The sequence below is a fragment of the Podarcis melisellensis genome (assembly GCF_964234715.1).
Source record: "Podarcis melisellensis genome assembly, chromosome: 1".
Taxonomy (NCBI): Eukaryota; Metazoa; Chordata; class Lepidosauria; order Squamata; family Lacertidae; genus Podarcis; species Podarcis melisellensis.
In genome coordinates, this window is record NC_138528.1 from 107946652 (window position 1) to 107960887 (window position 14236).

General features: G+C 42.1%; 1 protein-coding gene across 3 annotated transcripts in view; it reads left to right on the forward strand.

Moving 5' to 3' along the window:
* The window catches only part of CSRNP3 (cysteine and serine rich nuclear protein 3), an 89590-nt gene that overhangs the window by 54024 nt on the left and 21330 nt on the right, over positions 1–14236 (forward strand). For 2 of the 3 annotated variants that reach the window (XM_081923352.1, XM_081923353.1), the window contains exon 3: positions 4458–4628. In XM_081923352.1, the coding sequence (XP_081779478.1) occupies positions 4458–4628 (171 nt within the window). Of the gene's footprint in view, positions 1–45; positions 125–4457; positions 4629–14236 lie in introns of those variants that run through there. The other variant, XM_081923354.1, reaches the window with a different exon arrangement.

Sequence of the window (14236 nt, forward strand, 5' to 3'; positions counted from 1 at the left end):
ATAATGTTGCCCAATGTGGGCGGGGCTAACTTTTCACTTAGAATTTTCAACCAGAAGGTTTGTCCATGTATGGTGCACTGTGAACACAGAACAACATTGGCAAGGCTGCACATTGACTTGTTAGGTAAGTGGATCAAGTCAGAGATTCCCAGGCAATTTGCTGGGAGGAATAGATGGTACTGCATAGCAACTGGTCTATGTGATGATAATAACAACTTATAAAATGGGATTATATCAGACTTGCCAAGTGTTGAATTAAGCACATCCTTTCACTGAAGATATCAATTTAACCCTACCATATATTTTCTCTCTCTTTTATTTCTATGCGTATCTTCTAACTCATCACCCAAAGTCTTTTCGAAAGACTGTTTGAGCATTTGCATTTCCAGGGGTCGAGCAATATTTTTGCAAGCCATTTATATTCCTTAGCAATTTCTGCATTCTTCTTCTGGTCCTGTCATTGATTTGATTTGTAGTTGCAATACCTATGTGAGATTTTAAATGCGCCCACAACATGGAAATATGAACTTCATTGGGTAAGATTTAAGTAATGAGTCCTGTCAGCAGAAGCAACAGAATTCCCCTTTCCCTGTTCTGTAGACTCTGGGAAGCTGGGAGAATCCCCCAGAACAATGTGGGAAAAGGAGGGAGGGCAAAAACCTTGCCCTCGCAGAATGATTTTGAAATTCTCCCATTGTTTCTCATGGAACTGTATGATATGACAAATTAATGGATATTTGCAAAGTGCTTTACAAATGAGGACACATTCCCAGGAACAGATAGTATGGCCTGTGTTTGTTGCTTCTCCTGCTGCCCATCAGTGCCCACAACTCATAAGGCAGCTAGAGACTGAGCAGACTGCAGTGTTGTGGGCAGAGATGTGGGGTGGAAAAACATTCCAGGATGGAAATATTTTCAGGACATACACACACCCCATTTCAAAAAATTGATTGTTTTATAAAATTGTTTTAAGTGCATAATAAATGGCTACAATATCAATCACAATTGCCTGGAGTTGCAAATATATTTTTCTAGGTGACAACCTTTAGGATATTGGCATGGGAATGTAGGCCTGGGGACCTCCAAGTCTGTCTGTCTGGCCCTTGGGATACCCTTCCCTCAGAGTACACACCCCACCAGCCCCATTCCACCCCCTCAATCACTTTTCCTGGCTGGAATGTGTCTGAATTGTGATTGTGCCTCTTGCTTGCTTGGATAGAGGACCATCTACATGGGTTGAAACCTCTGGCTTTTATGTGACTGGAATGTTGCCTATCGGAATCACATCTGTTATTCTATCCATTTTTGCAGGTTTAACAGTTTTCAAGGTCTTCGTGATTATTATTTTTAACAATATGAAAGAAGTGTATTCTTTTGAGTTATCAGATCTTAAAAGCATTTATGAGTACTCCAGTAAAATTATTATATCCTGGGTTAAGGAAGGTATGCACAGGAAGGTGATAGACCCTGGGGTAGAGGCAGGGAAGGGAAGTTCTCCCAGGGTGGGAGGTTGGGAGAAGAAAGGGAAGCTCCCAGGTGAGAGCTGGAACGATCCACACCCTTTTTTGTGAAACAAGGGTTAAGATCTACCTCTGTTAAAGGGCTTTGTATTTTTTCTCTCTTTCTTTTTTCCTTTTATGTTATTTCTTTTTTAATTTAGATTTATTTGTTTTCATTGTATTTTATGCTGAAAAGTTTCAATAAAAATGAATTTTAAAAAATTTAAAATATTCAGAAATAAAGCTTTGAATTTGTTTGAAAGAAAAATTTATTGAATGCCCCAGTCAACACTTTCACTTCAACTTCTTATTGTCACTGGAAAATGTAAAATACAGCACACACACACACACACGCAATGTAAAACATAAACATGGGGGGGGGTTGTTTACCAAATAAAAGTCAAGCATACTAAATCAGATCCCAATCTTTTATGCAGCAGAAGATAATTTCCCAGAAGTTCTCCTGGCTCAAAAAAAAATCTGGAAAACTCACATCACTGGACTTGGAGTGTAGGTTGCAAAAGTGGTTTATGGGGAGGTAGAAAGGCTTCTGTCTGAGGTGGAAAATTGAGGGATGATGGAGTCAATGGAAGTGGTTCCAAGTTTGGACCCCTGGCTAAAATCTGCCACCCATTGAAGAACCTGCTGCCTCCTAGTTCTTACTGATTTGCTTTCTCAGCAAAGTGTTGCCAGTGGGAGTAGTGACATCTGCAAAATGACAACGTGCGGCATTTTCCTCCCTGGGCCAGTTCTCTTCTGTTAATGGAGCTGCCTGGGAGAAAGTTTTTTGAGAAACGGGCAGAGAGGTAGGCTATGGGAGGAGCTTGCTCCTCCCATTTGTCAACATTCTTTGGGGGTCAAGATGCCAGCTGGCTAGCCCCCAGCTGGATCATGCCCTTCCAGTCGTGACGATCCTCCGGTCTCTGGTGTGACGTAAATCAGCGACTCAGACTTCAAAAGCCTGAGCATGCTATATTAGCAGAGCATACTGTGCAAACAGAACAGGCGTGAGGCTTGTGAAAACATACTAACAGCTAAAGATTTATTAAGCATAAATCAGGACAAAGAAAACATGTCGCCTCCCTTTCTTCTCCTCAGAGAGACAGAGAAAAGCAAAAGCTATACAAACAGACAGAAGTTCCCAGCAGACTGTGCTGGAATGTAAACAGACATGTGACACTTAACAATCCCATGTCTGCTCCTTAAAGTGGAACAGAAATTCTCAACATCCTCCCCCTTTCCATGTAACCTGTGGCGCAGTATTTCAACCCAACTGCAACTGCTGTACATATACCTGAAGTTGTTCTCTGTTAGACAACAGATCTGCAGGAATCTCGTTTCCTGGCATGTAGGACACCTGAATGAGTCCTTTCTGAAGACACTCCCTTGCACGATGTAACTTTATCTGCAAGTACTTGGTTCTTTGCTTTCAACTCTCTGAAGCTAGCAAAGCCAAACAGGACCTGTTGTCTTGATACACCTTTGTAGGACATTTCATATTAACCCTGACATCCTTAAACAGTTGCAACAACCATTCACAATCCATAAGTGAATATGACAGTACACTGAGTTCAGCTTCACAAGAAGTCAGGCTCACTGTTGCCTGCTTCTTGCACAGCCAGTCAAACAGACTCTGGTTGTACATGTAGCATACCCCGTAAGTGCTTGTGCCATCTGTGGTGTCACTTCCAAAACTTGCATCTGCAAATAACTCCAGACCTCCAGACCCCTGACTAGTGAATCTGAGTCTGTAGTACCTTTTAGATAGTGTGCTATGCGCTTCAGAGCTTTCCAATCCTGAACAGTAGAATTGTTAGCTTGTCTGCTAAGCAGATTAGTGCTCACAGCTATATCAGGTCTTGAACATCTAGCAATGAAATTCAGTTTGCCTAGAATGCATCTGTACAATGTAGTGTCAGAAAATGCTTCACCAGTATCACCTAACTGGAAACCTGTTACCATTGGTGTATCCACAGGATTTGCATCAACCAAATTCAGTCTGGTCAATATATCAGCAATTGGTGTATGAAAAAAATCACCTGCCTGGTTTTTCTCTACTTCCAAAGAAAGATAGTTGGATACCAAGATCCTTCATGTCAAAGTGCTCTCGCAGCTGAGCTAGGGTGCTTTGGTACAAAGCCCAGATGCTTCCAAAAGAAAAGAAGATCATCAACAAAGCATACACAATACAGTTTGTTTTGCCCCTCCTCTTGGACAAACACACATGGACCAGCTTTGCCTTGGTGAAAACCTAGAGAAAACAATGTCTCTGTTAGTTTTGTTTTCCAACACCTGGCACTCTGTTTGAGACCATATAGGGATTTCTGTAGTTTACAGACCATTCCCTTCTGTACCTGCACTTCATCAGGTGGAAGCATATAAATCTCCTCTCCCAGCACCCTGTACAAAAAAGCTGTGTTCACATCGTGGTGTGAAACGTGAAGCTTTTCATCTGCAGCAATCTTGAACATAAGCCTAATGCTCTCATGCTTGACGGTGGGTGAGTAGGTCTTTTGGTAGTCCTGTCCTGGTACCTGTGAAAAACCTCTGGCGACCAATCTGGAAACTGTAGGACTTTCCCCCATCAGATCAGTTTTGTATGAGGTCTAGTTTTGGAACATTCAGCGGCAACTTTATTAGCATTACCAATTAGTTGGATACATGGATTTAAATTTTCAGTTTTTCTGTGAAAAGCAGTGTTACTTGTTACAGTGATTATTTAGATGTTAGGGTTTTCTTAGACTCCTTAATAAGACAAAGGAGGGAACCTAGGGAATTCTCTTGCCTCAAATGTTGACACTTCTATCTCCCTGCCCCCCTCCCTCACTGGAACTTATTCATGAGAAGCTTGAGCATTTCTAGTATTAGAAAACTCATCTCAGATTGACTTTAAAGACCTTGATTGCCTGGTCTGTAGTCAAATGTTTCCTTGCTTCATTGCACCTGTTCCTCTTGCAGGTACATGTGACAGTGCTGCAGCTATGAGTGGAATTTTAAAGAGGAAGTTTGAAGAAGTTGATGGCTCTTCGCCCTGCTCTTCGGTGCGGGAATCGGATGACGACGTTTCTAGCAGTGAAAGCGCTGACAGTGGTGATAGTGTCAACCCATCCACTTCAAATCATTTCACCCGTAAGTAATAAACCTGGAGAGTGAAGCTCTGCAGATTAAAACATTCAAATGATGTGCCATGCTTTTGTCCCCTTTGTTTACTATACTTACTGAATAATGCCTGCATTCTTCAGTGGGCAGTAGACTGGTTTGGCCCCATGGTAATATGCACTTATGCAGCACCACACATTTTAGGTCATTTGCATGGTGCTGGGTGTGTTGAAACTGGCCCTGATCAGGCAAATGACTTTACCGTGGAACCATGTGGCTGAACTAGACCTAAATCGGCCAGGATCTTGAGAAGCTTACAGGATACTTGAAGAACTGTCTTTGGTCATATGAACCAGCCTGGGCATTAAGATCTGGTCTGTATCCAATTGTCTTCAGATACATAGCAGTCAACAATGAGGAACAGGGCCTTAGCTTATGGAATGCCCTCCCGGGAGAGATCCACCTGACTCCATCATTGCTTGACTTTCTCAGGGCAAATGACCTATTTATTTCAAAAGGCATCCAGCTGAAATACAGCACCCAACTAGTGGCTTTATAGACAGCTTGATCTGGATGTGCTTGTTATTTTTAATGCTTTATGTAATGATCAATCATTTACATTGTTTTTGTTTAATATTGTCTTGTTGTCGTCTATAGGTTGCTTTGAATATTCTGTATAGAAAAGCAGACTACAAATGTATCAAAATATAAATAAGAGAACAAACAGGACATGTATAAAATAGTGTAACCCGTTGTTGCACAAGCTAGTAATCGTCACGTTTATAAGAGAATAGGGTGGGTGTGCTTTGGGTTTATCATACAGTTTCTGCTGTTGCCCCATTATATATATATATATATATATATTTAAAATAATCTTTATTAGTTTTGAGAAAAAAGTAAATTACATTAAATAAACAAGAAAGCATACAACACACAAAGAAATAGAAAAAGAAGAAGAGATTCACTTCTTCACACTTATTTTCAATAACTTCTTTTCAGAACTTCCCCACGTCTCCTCCTATTGTTTTCTAACTCCATTTTGTTTGTTCTAGCAGGTTTTTCCCCTGAACATCTTATACCTTATTTTGTTAAAATTACTTAACCCTAATTTAGTTAGATTCGTTTTAGTTATAAAATTATACTTTCATTCATCATTGTGCTTTAACATTTTGTTGACATATATCCCTTAACCCTCTATATAGAAATGAAAGAACAGACAGAAATATAAGCTTAGATCTGGAACATGAAAAAAGATAACTTTCCTAAAAGTTGCCCCCATTTCCCTCCCACAGATTCCCCATTCTTATAAAGCTAATCTTTATTCTATAAAAAATAAAAAGAAAAGAAAAAAAGAATTTTCAAACCCCTTTCGGACTGTTAAATCCCACCCTTCTCCCCCCGGTTTCAATCCTTAATCATAATGCATTTAGTCCATCTTTTTTAACCTGGTGATCTCACGTCCGAGGCACGCAGGTCTCTCACAGTTCCTTTCAGCCGATTTCTTTGAAAGTCTTTCATGCTTGGCTCCCAGGATCGAAGAATTATTTTCTCAATGCTGGCGGTGGTTCTTTCAACTGGGCCTGTTTGCTTGTAGATAATATTCCAGCACTTTTTCCTAGGTCTATATGTCCCAAATAGTCCTATTTTCACCTTGGTCAGTTTAGGTTTCTTCTTGGCAGGTCTCAGTCTCTCTTCTCTCTTATGTAGTGTCTCGGCCTTCACTTCCTTCAGCTCCTTTTGCTTAGCAGGTGTCTTTTCCTCCTCAGTCTTGGGTTCTTTTCCTTGTCCAGCTGCCTGTATTTTGAACAACGAGTCCCTTTCCAAATCAGTTAGTGTATTTTCAGATAGCTTCGGGTTTGTGGGGCTCGTAGACAAAACAAGGCCTTTCTCATTCATCTGTGACAATTTTCCCACAAGAGAGATCAGCTCCTTCAATTCAGCACGTATTTCCTGTATTCCTTGTTTTAGTTCCATTCTTGCAGTGTCCAAGAATCCCCTCTAGAGGGATTCTGGTTACTTAGTGATCTTTCCCTCTCCAATCCAAAAGTCAAATTTGTTTGTAGCAATCTTTCCTTGTTTGTAATATTTTGTAGCAATTTAGTCGGTTAATGTTTCAATTTCCAGTTCTTTCAGCTTTGACAGTTAGTTTGACAGCTGTCAAAAATATCTATGTCTCAGCAGGCTCTTAACTCGGTTTACTCCCGGGCTTGAGTAGGGTGATACTTTATTCAAACAAAGTAATCTCTTGTCCTCCAGCACCTTAGCTTAGTTTTAAAATCCGTGAGGTTTGTATCTTTTATCCAATCACACAAGTTTTCCCCGCAACTTTAGTTGACAGGTCCTTGCTTTGCACTGTTAACAATATGGAGGAGGCGGACTTCCCTTTTTTTTCAGCTCCCCCGTTCGTGCCAAATCCAAATCGAAAAATTTATAATCCAATTTTCAAGTTACTCACGGGTTGTTGCTCTTGCTTTTAAGTCCAAATTTAATAGGAAGAAGTCAGCGCTGACTGAAGAATGGCTTGCGGCTTCGCTCGGCAGGGGGAGCAGAAGACTCACAGCACCACGCCGCACCCTGGCACCCGATCCTTAGCCTTTAAAAAGGCTCTTTCACGAGTCGGGGGGCGCTTACGGTGCCCGCCGAGTCACCATGTCCACGTCCTCTGTGTCCGTGGTTTATAAGGGTCCCCGTGTCGCCGGCACGGTAAGACCCGAACCCCTGCTGAGCCGATTCCCTCCGGAGCTCGGAGGGAATCCGCCATTAGCCAGTCGCGCCAACCCGGAAGTCCGCTGTTGCCCCATTATAGTAAAGATAGCAGTTGTGTTAATGTAGTTGGCTCTGAATAATCTAAGAATACCAATGTAGGTCAATCATTATAATCCTACTCTTCTGCTGCCTATTCTGAAATCTTAGATTCCTTCTCTCTGCTTATTAGAACACTTGAACAGCAGGAATAATTGGGCAGAGAGAAAGACATTTCAGTGTGAAGCTATTAAAGATTCAGCATTGATTCTAATGGTTCCCTGAATGGTGGCATAAGAAAGGGAAGAAATATCCCCAAGTGGGTTTGACAAAGGGGGTGGGGATAACTCACAGATGGAGCACATGATTTGGTCCAAGGTTTAAACCCCAAGGTTTAATCCCAGGTGGGGCTGGGAAAGGCTGGTCTGAAATCCCAGAAAGTCACTGACAGATGGTGTATAGCCAGTAGTACTAGATGAACCAATGGTCTGATTTGGTTTAAAGCAATTATTATGTTCCAGAGAGATTGAGTGTGTCCATGAGTTTGTGGTTAGAGTTCTCTGGTGAGCAGTGGGAACCCACAAGGGGGAATTTGGGGGGAGAAAGAGGGGGACAGTTTCCAAAAAACACATGGGTTTAGCTTGGTTATGGAATATGAAGGGCCTCCCAAGGAGAGGAAAGGAGGTTTCTTGTTATGGCTGTAAGGGTGTGAGTAGGGCTGTGTACACACATAGCCACTGAAATGCACAGGGGTCATTTTTCCACTGTGTGTTCTTGTACATAGGGCACTGTGGTCTAAACCACTGAGCCTCTTGGGCTTGACGATCAGAAGGTCGGCAGTTCAAATCCCCATGACGGTGTGGGCTCCCATTGCTCTGTCCCAGCTCCTGCCAACCTAGCAGTTTGAAAGCACACCAGTGCAAGTAGATAAATAGGTATTGCTGTGGCGGGAAGATAAATGACATTTCCGTGTGCTCTGGTTTCCGTCACGATGTCCCTTTGCACCAGGAGCGGTTTAGTCATGCTGGCCACATGACTCAGAAAGCTGTCTGTGGATGAACGCTGGCTCCCTCTGTGTGAAAGCCAGATGAGCACTGCAACCCCATAGTCCCCTTTGACTGGACGTAACTGTCCAGGGGTCCTTTACCTTTTACCTTTACACACCTTCACATTGTAGCATCCTCTAAAGCAGCAGCTACTGTCAGTGTTGTCTATACACACTGGTGGGTGCATTTCCATACTAATGTGCAACAGGGTTCTCTTTTCCCCTTACCACAATTGGTGTTTCCATAAACTTTTTTAAAAGACATATTTTTTTAACAAACCTTCCAAAGAGAGAGGCTGGAAACTGGTGTGTTGATATACTGACATGCAAATGATACATATTGGTATATGGAGGCGGATTTTAGTGGCACAGCCCTATAATGTCAGTTGGCCTGCCTAATAGGAAGTGACCTGAGGACGCATTCTCTGTGTACACATGTATTCAGCAAGCGCTTGAGAAGGGCATTCTCTGCACAAAATGGGTTAAAACTGTTCTAGCACAATGCACTTTTGATTGACAAAATAGTAAAGGACTGCATGGGGATGATGCTGTGTGTATAGCACATCCAAAAGGTGCCTGCACCCAATGCTGATTGCACATTATTATGCAGTGTGTACACTCCCTTAGAGAGACATTGAGATGTGGAAGAATCTTTGACTGGGCATCTGAGTAAGGGGATTTTTTTTTAAAAAACCTGGTAGATTTTTATGTGAGATTTTACTGAGTTTTGCATTTTCATTTTATTGGAAATGTGGGGTATAAACGGCTAAATAAAATACTGCTAATCATCTTTGTATTATGACAGTGCACTGCACATGGCAGGGCTGGCGACTATATGTGCAGCCAGCAGTGCTTAAGTATCTGGTATGGGCATTCTAGGTCAGCTTGAAGATTCATAGATACTAAGCACTGTCTATTAGTGCAGTGGCAGATAAGATGAACAAATCATTAGACCATTTCTGGCACTGCAGTGTATGCTAGTAGAATTCAGACCAATGCAATATTGTGGTCTATGTCTTCAATAACGTCGCTCTTCACAGCAGCTGTGTTTTCCAGTTGCTTTGAGAAACAAAGTACTATATTCACTTTTTTTTTAAAAAAAAAGAGTGCTCTGTGAAACAAATTACTCTTTCCTTATAGCTGAAGATGGAAACTAAATGTTGCAAACAGTTTAGTTTGTGGTATTGACAGCTGCTGGGTGCAGAAATAGCATGCCTACTCTAGGCAAGAGTTTGCTTATGATTATGCTGATATTTTGTAAAGATGAGGATTTGCCTGGGAGTAGCAAAAAAAAGGCTCACTTTAAAGTGGTTAGTTTTGATGGTTGGAGAGTAAAATTGATGTTTTATAGCACACACATTTGAGGGGGCGGGAGGAAGAATATTCTTAAGCTTGGGCCCCACAATCAAGCACAGGTTTCGTTGCAATGACTGCAAATAATCTAGAGTCGGTTCATATCTTCCGCAACCTGTTTAGTCAATGATTTGGGCTGATCAGGGTTGTAGTCTAACAACATTTGGGGACCCAAGTTGAAGAGCATTGATCTAGAGTAGTGTTTCTCAAAGAGTAGGGCCTTGGGCCACTTTTCGATGGGCCTCACTGGTACAGCCTTCCCCAGGGCCTCTTCCCTTGCTTGGGTACAGAAAGGAAGGGATGAGAGATATAAGCTGTTAGAACAGGAGGAAATTAATGTAAAAGGACCAGGGTTCAGGGGTAGGTGCGATTGGGGAGGGAGGGATGAAAGAAATGCCCAGTTTGAGAGGTGGTGGGATAAGGTACAAGATGAGAGTGAGAGGAGAATGGTAGAAATGACAGGAGATGGGTAAAAATACTTTGAGGGGCACGTTGGGGTGGGAAGGGGGAAATAGAAAAGAAAAGGCCTTCTCCAGTTAGAACCTCTGGGTCAAATTCTGCCTAAAAGGTAGGATCTGAGTCACAATACCTCCTGAGCAAATGTCATTGGTTAGGAAACAATTGCTGCACAACCCTGTCTTCGACAACTTGTATCATTTGCAAAGATAAACTAGCATAGTTCCCCCCTAGCCCATTTATTTGGTTATTTATTTATAGAATATTTTGCCCATCCTTCACCATAAGGTCCCGGCAAGAGAGAGAGAGAGAGAGAGAGAGAGAGAGAGAGAGAGAGAGAGAGAGAGAGAGAGAGTAGCAAGCCCATCACAGTTATAAAAACACATACAAGTATTCCACATGGAACAGAACAGAATAAATTTCAGACTGCTCAGAGCAGAGACATTTGGAATAAAGGGACATGCTTTTGTCCTATGGCTCTTTCAGAATTGTGGGGTGTCTTAAAAACAAGGAGACGCTAAGTCGAATTGGTTTGGGTCAGTTTCCGAATGTAATAGTAGCTAATAACACTGTTTGTCAGCTATAGGCAAAACAAATTAAGAAATGAAATTACCAGTTTTCATTACTACACATGTCTCTTTCTATTGAATAAGCTATAAGGGTGCACAGCTTGGTGTTTTGTCCTTTAGTCTGCTATAGTATATGAATTGCATCAGACAACATGTTCCAGGTTTCAAAGTTGCTGTACAGAAAAAAAAGCAATGATAATAATAATGAAAACAATAAATCCGCGCTTCCTAATGTAGTCCATGGATTGTAGCTCTGTCAGGAAATAACCTTGGTGATGAGGTTGAGAAAGGGAGTTGGCGCAGAGCCAGCAGCCTGCCTAGCATTGAAGCAAAGCTGTTGCTGCTTCAGAAAGAGCCTTGAATAGGAGTCTCATCTGGTTATTAAACCAGACAGTGGAGAGATATTTTCCCTCCTGGGAAGCAGTTACAAACCTCAGGCGCTGAAGCGATGTGAGTGCATGTGACGATTGCATTTCAAAGCATCCTGCGCCCTGAACTTGGGAGAGTGAAATGCAGCTTGCATAAGTGAACAGGAACGCTTGGGCTCCCTGACCTAGTCCCTTATTTTTTAAACACGGCTCCAACCAATGCCGGTGACTTCTTTGAAAAAAACAAAAAAACATGTACAGCTGTGGCATCAAAGCCCTCAAATTAATGAATGGTAGACTTACCAACAAAAGCAAACCGCAGCCTATATAACCAGCAAAGTAAATCCTTCTATAACAAGGCACACTGAAATGTATTTTTGACTTCTGACCTCGTCCATCTGCCTAATAGAATAATAGGCTATTCTCCCGGGGCCTCTGTGTAATGTCTTTGTCATTCCGGGGCGGGGGGCGGGGAATAAAATAAAATGGCCTGATCACACTTCAGTCAGCCAGTTGTGCTGTCTGTCATACTTAAGTTGGCTAGGGCAGCTTTTCTGAGATCTTGTGAAGGTGTCAGGGCCATACCTGGAATGGTACAGTTAGGTTTGCAGAGAGTGGAAATTATCATGGGTGCCCATCCTTTATGGGGTAAGGAATATAGGCCAGTGAAAGAAGTAACATCATGGAACAGATGTTGGGACTAGAGCCTGATTCTCACATAGGTGTTCATTATTCTGGGGCTACAGTATCTAGTGATGACTTGTGACAACACTGTGGAAAGGACAGGCGAACCAGTCTGCTTCCGTCCCGTGTCATTTTTGCCTGCATTCACCCATAATTCCATTTTGTTTTGCGTTAATCATGCGGTCCTTTAGGGGGTGGGGAAATCCACATTTAAATACATATTAAAGTATGTGCTCTGTATCCAACAAGGTCAAACTCAGGGTATACGTATTGAAATCAAATCATTTAAGTTAGTTATGCCCATTGATTTCAGTGGGTTTTCCTCTGAGGTTGCCCTGTATTTTAAAGGCATTTTCTCTGAAAGTATGCATTTCTGAATATATTTTCTCTCGGAGCACACATTTTAAAAAGCTATTTTGTGACCTTTTTTGGAGCTAAGACCTGCATCAGTATATTTGGGAAGTGTGAAAGCTTGTGGGTAGCCTAACAGCCCAATCCTAACCTTACCTACTCAGAAGCAAATCCTATTCAAGTCAGGCAGGTAGAGTTAGGATTACAGCCTTCCGAGAGCTGAATGTTAGACTGGGAGTTGCAGATCAGATCAGTTCGTGTCAGAATTTGCAAATACTGCTTTTCTCAAGCATCCCTAGGCTATGGACATAGGATTGTCATATCCCTTAAATCACATGCAGTCCTTTTCAGGGAAGTCAGTTGACACATTTAGCTCTGCCGGTCAATAAAAAGATACTCATCAACTGCAGAAAAATCAAACGATGTGGCACGTTGTGTGTGAACTTGTCCACACATTGCGAGAAGTTTGGTCACACTTTTGAAGGTTTACAATCTTGTTCCCTTCACACCTGTTCCACAGCAAACCAGGACTTGACACTAGAAACAGAATGCTCTGTCTAGGCCTTTCAGTATATTGATTGGGACCCCAGGGCCTTGTGTGCATATGCAAAATACTTCCACATGTGCACATTGGCTCATGGGGCGTCACTCTGGAGAGTCTCCAGAAGGTGAGGACTACCTATGGAACGCTGAGCATTCCATCACACTTGGGATTTTACTGTGTAGACAGAGCACAAATATTTTTCTGCATTGCCCACAAGTCCCACTATTTGGTCCTGCTGCCCTTGCCTTTACTTTGAAGAAGCTGTCACTATGGCTATAGAAAGAGTTGGCGGGAGTGTCTTTTGGTTTCAGACATCATGAGGGCCTAAGGTGCATGGGAATTTAGATGTGCTGTGTAAACCATCTCAGATACCACCACATATTTAGAAGGGGGAGACAAAAAAAAATGTGGAACAGACTGAAGAAAATGAAGGAGGGAATGGAAATAAAAGAGGATAATGAGAAAAATGGAGAGGTGCAATTGCGAGTGAAGGATATCCTGAAGGATTGATACTGGTGAGTGAAGGCTGATCAGGTGTTGTTTCCTCGCAGAGTGCTTTAAGAAGACACTGTTGGCTTAAATACAAAACGTAAAACATAAACTATAAAAAAGCAGACTGCTTTGGAGAATGGATTCAGGGTTTGAGGCCAAGGTGAGTTGTGCCACAACTGTATTTAAATAGCTACTAAGAGTAGCTTTGAACATAATCCAAGTATGACTTGAAAATCTTACTGAATGCACTGCTAGGTTTATTTATTCAGCATCCCTTTATGGTAATGATTAGAGACACTGGTAAGAAGATCTGCAGGCTTTCTCACACAAAGCTGGACAAAAAGGAAAATGTTACACAGAAAGCAAATTACTTAGACCAGTCTGTGATCACTGTGACTCAGAAGTCCTGTTGAGTTCAATTAAACTTAGGTAAAGGTAAAGGTACCCCTGCCCGTACGGGCCAGTCGTGTCCGACTCTAGGGTTGCGTGCTCATTTCGCTCTAGAGGCCGTGAGCCGGTGCCGTCCGAAGACACTTCTGGGTCACGTGGCCAGCGTGACGAAGCTGCAGCTGGCGAGCCAGCACCAGCGCCGCACACGGAAACACCGTTTACCTTCCCGCTATAAAGCGGTAGCTATTTATCTACTTGCACTTCAGAGTGCTTTCGAACTGCTAGGTGGGCACCGCGGGGATTCGAACCGCCGACCATAGGATCGGCAAGTCCTAGGCACTGAGGTTTTACCCACAGCGCCACCCGCGTCCCACTATCAATTAAACTTACCGTGAAGTAAATGGGTATAGGACTGCAGCTTAAATTGTTTTTTTTTATAAAAAAAAATATTTGTAAAATTCATGAATACCTAATTATTTATGTAGATAGATTATAGACCTCTTTTATATTAAACAATATTCAGAAGCTTACAAACAGTAAAAACTAGTCTGCAGAACAAGCATCAGCAAGAACAATCAATCCCTCAAATATATCAAAACTTAAGCAGAGAAGAACAGTAAAATGCCAATAAAATCAAATACTGT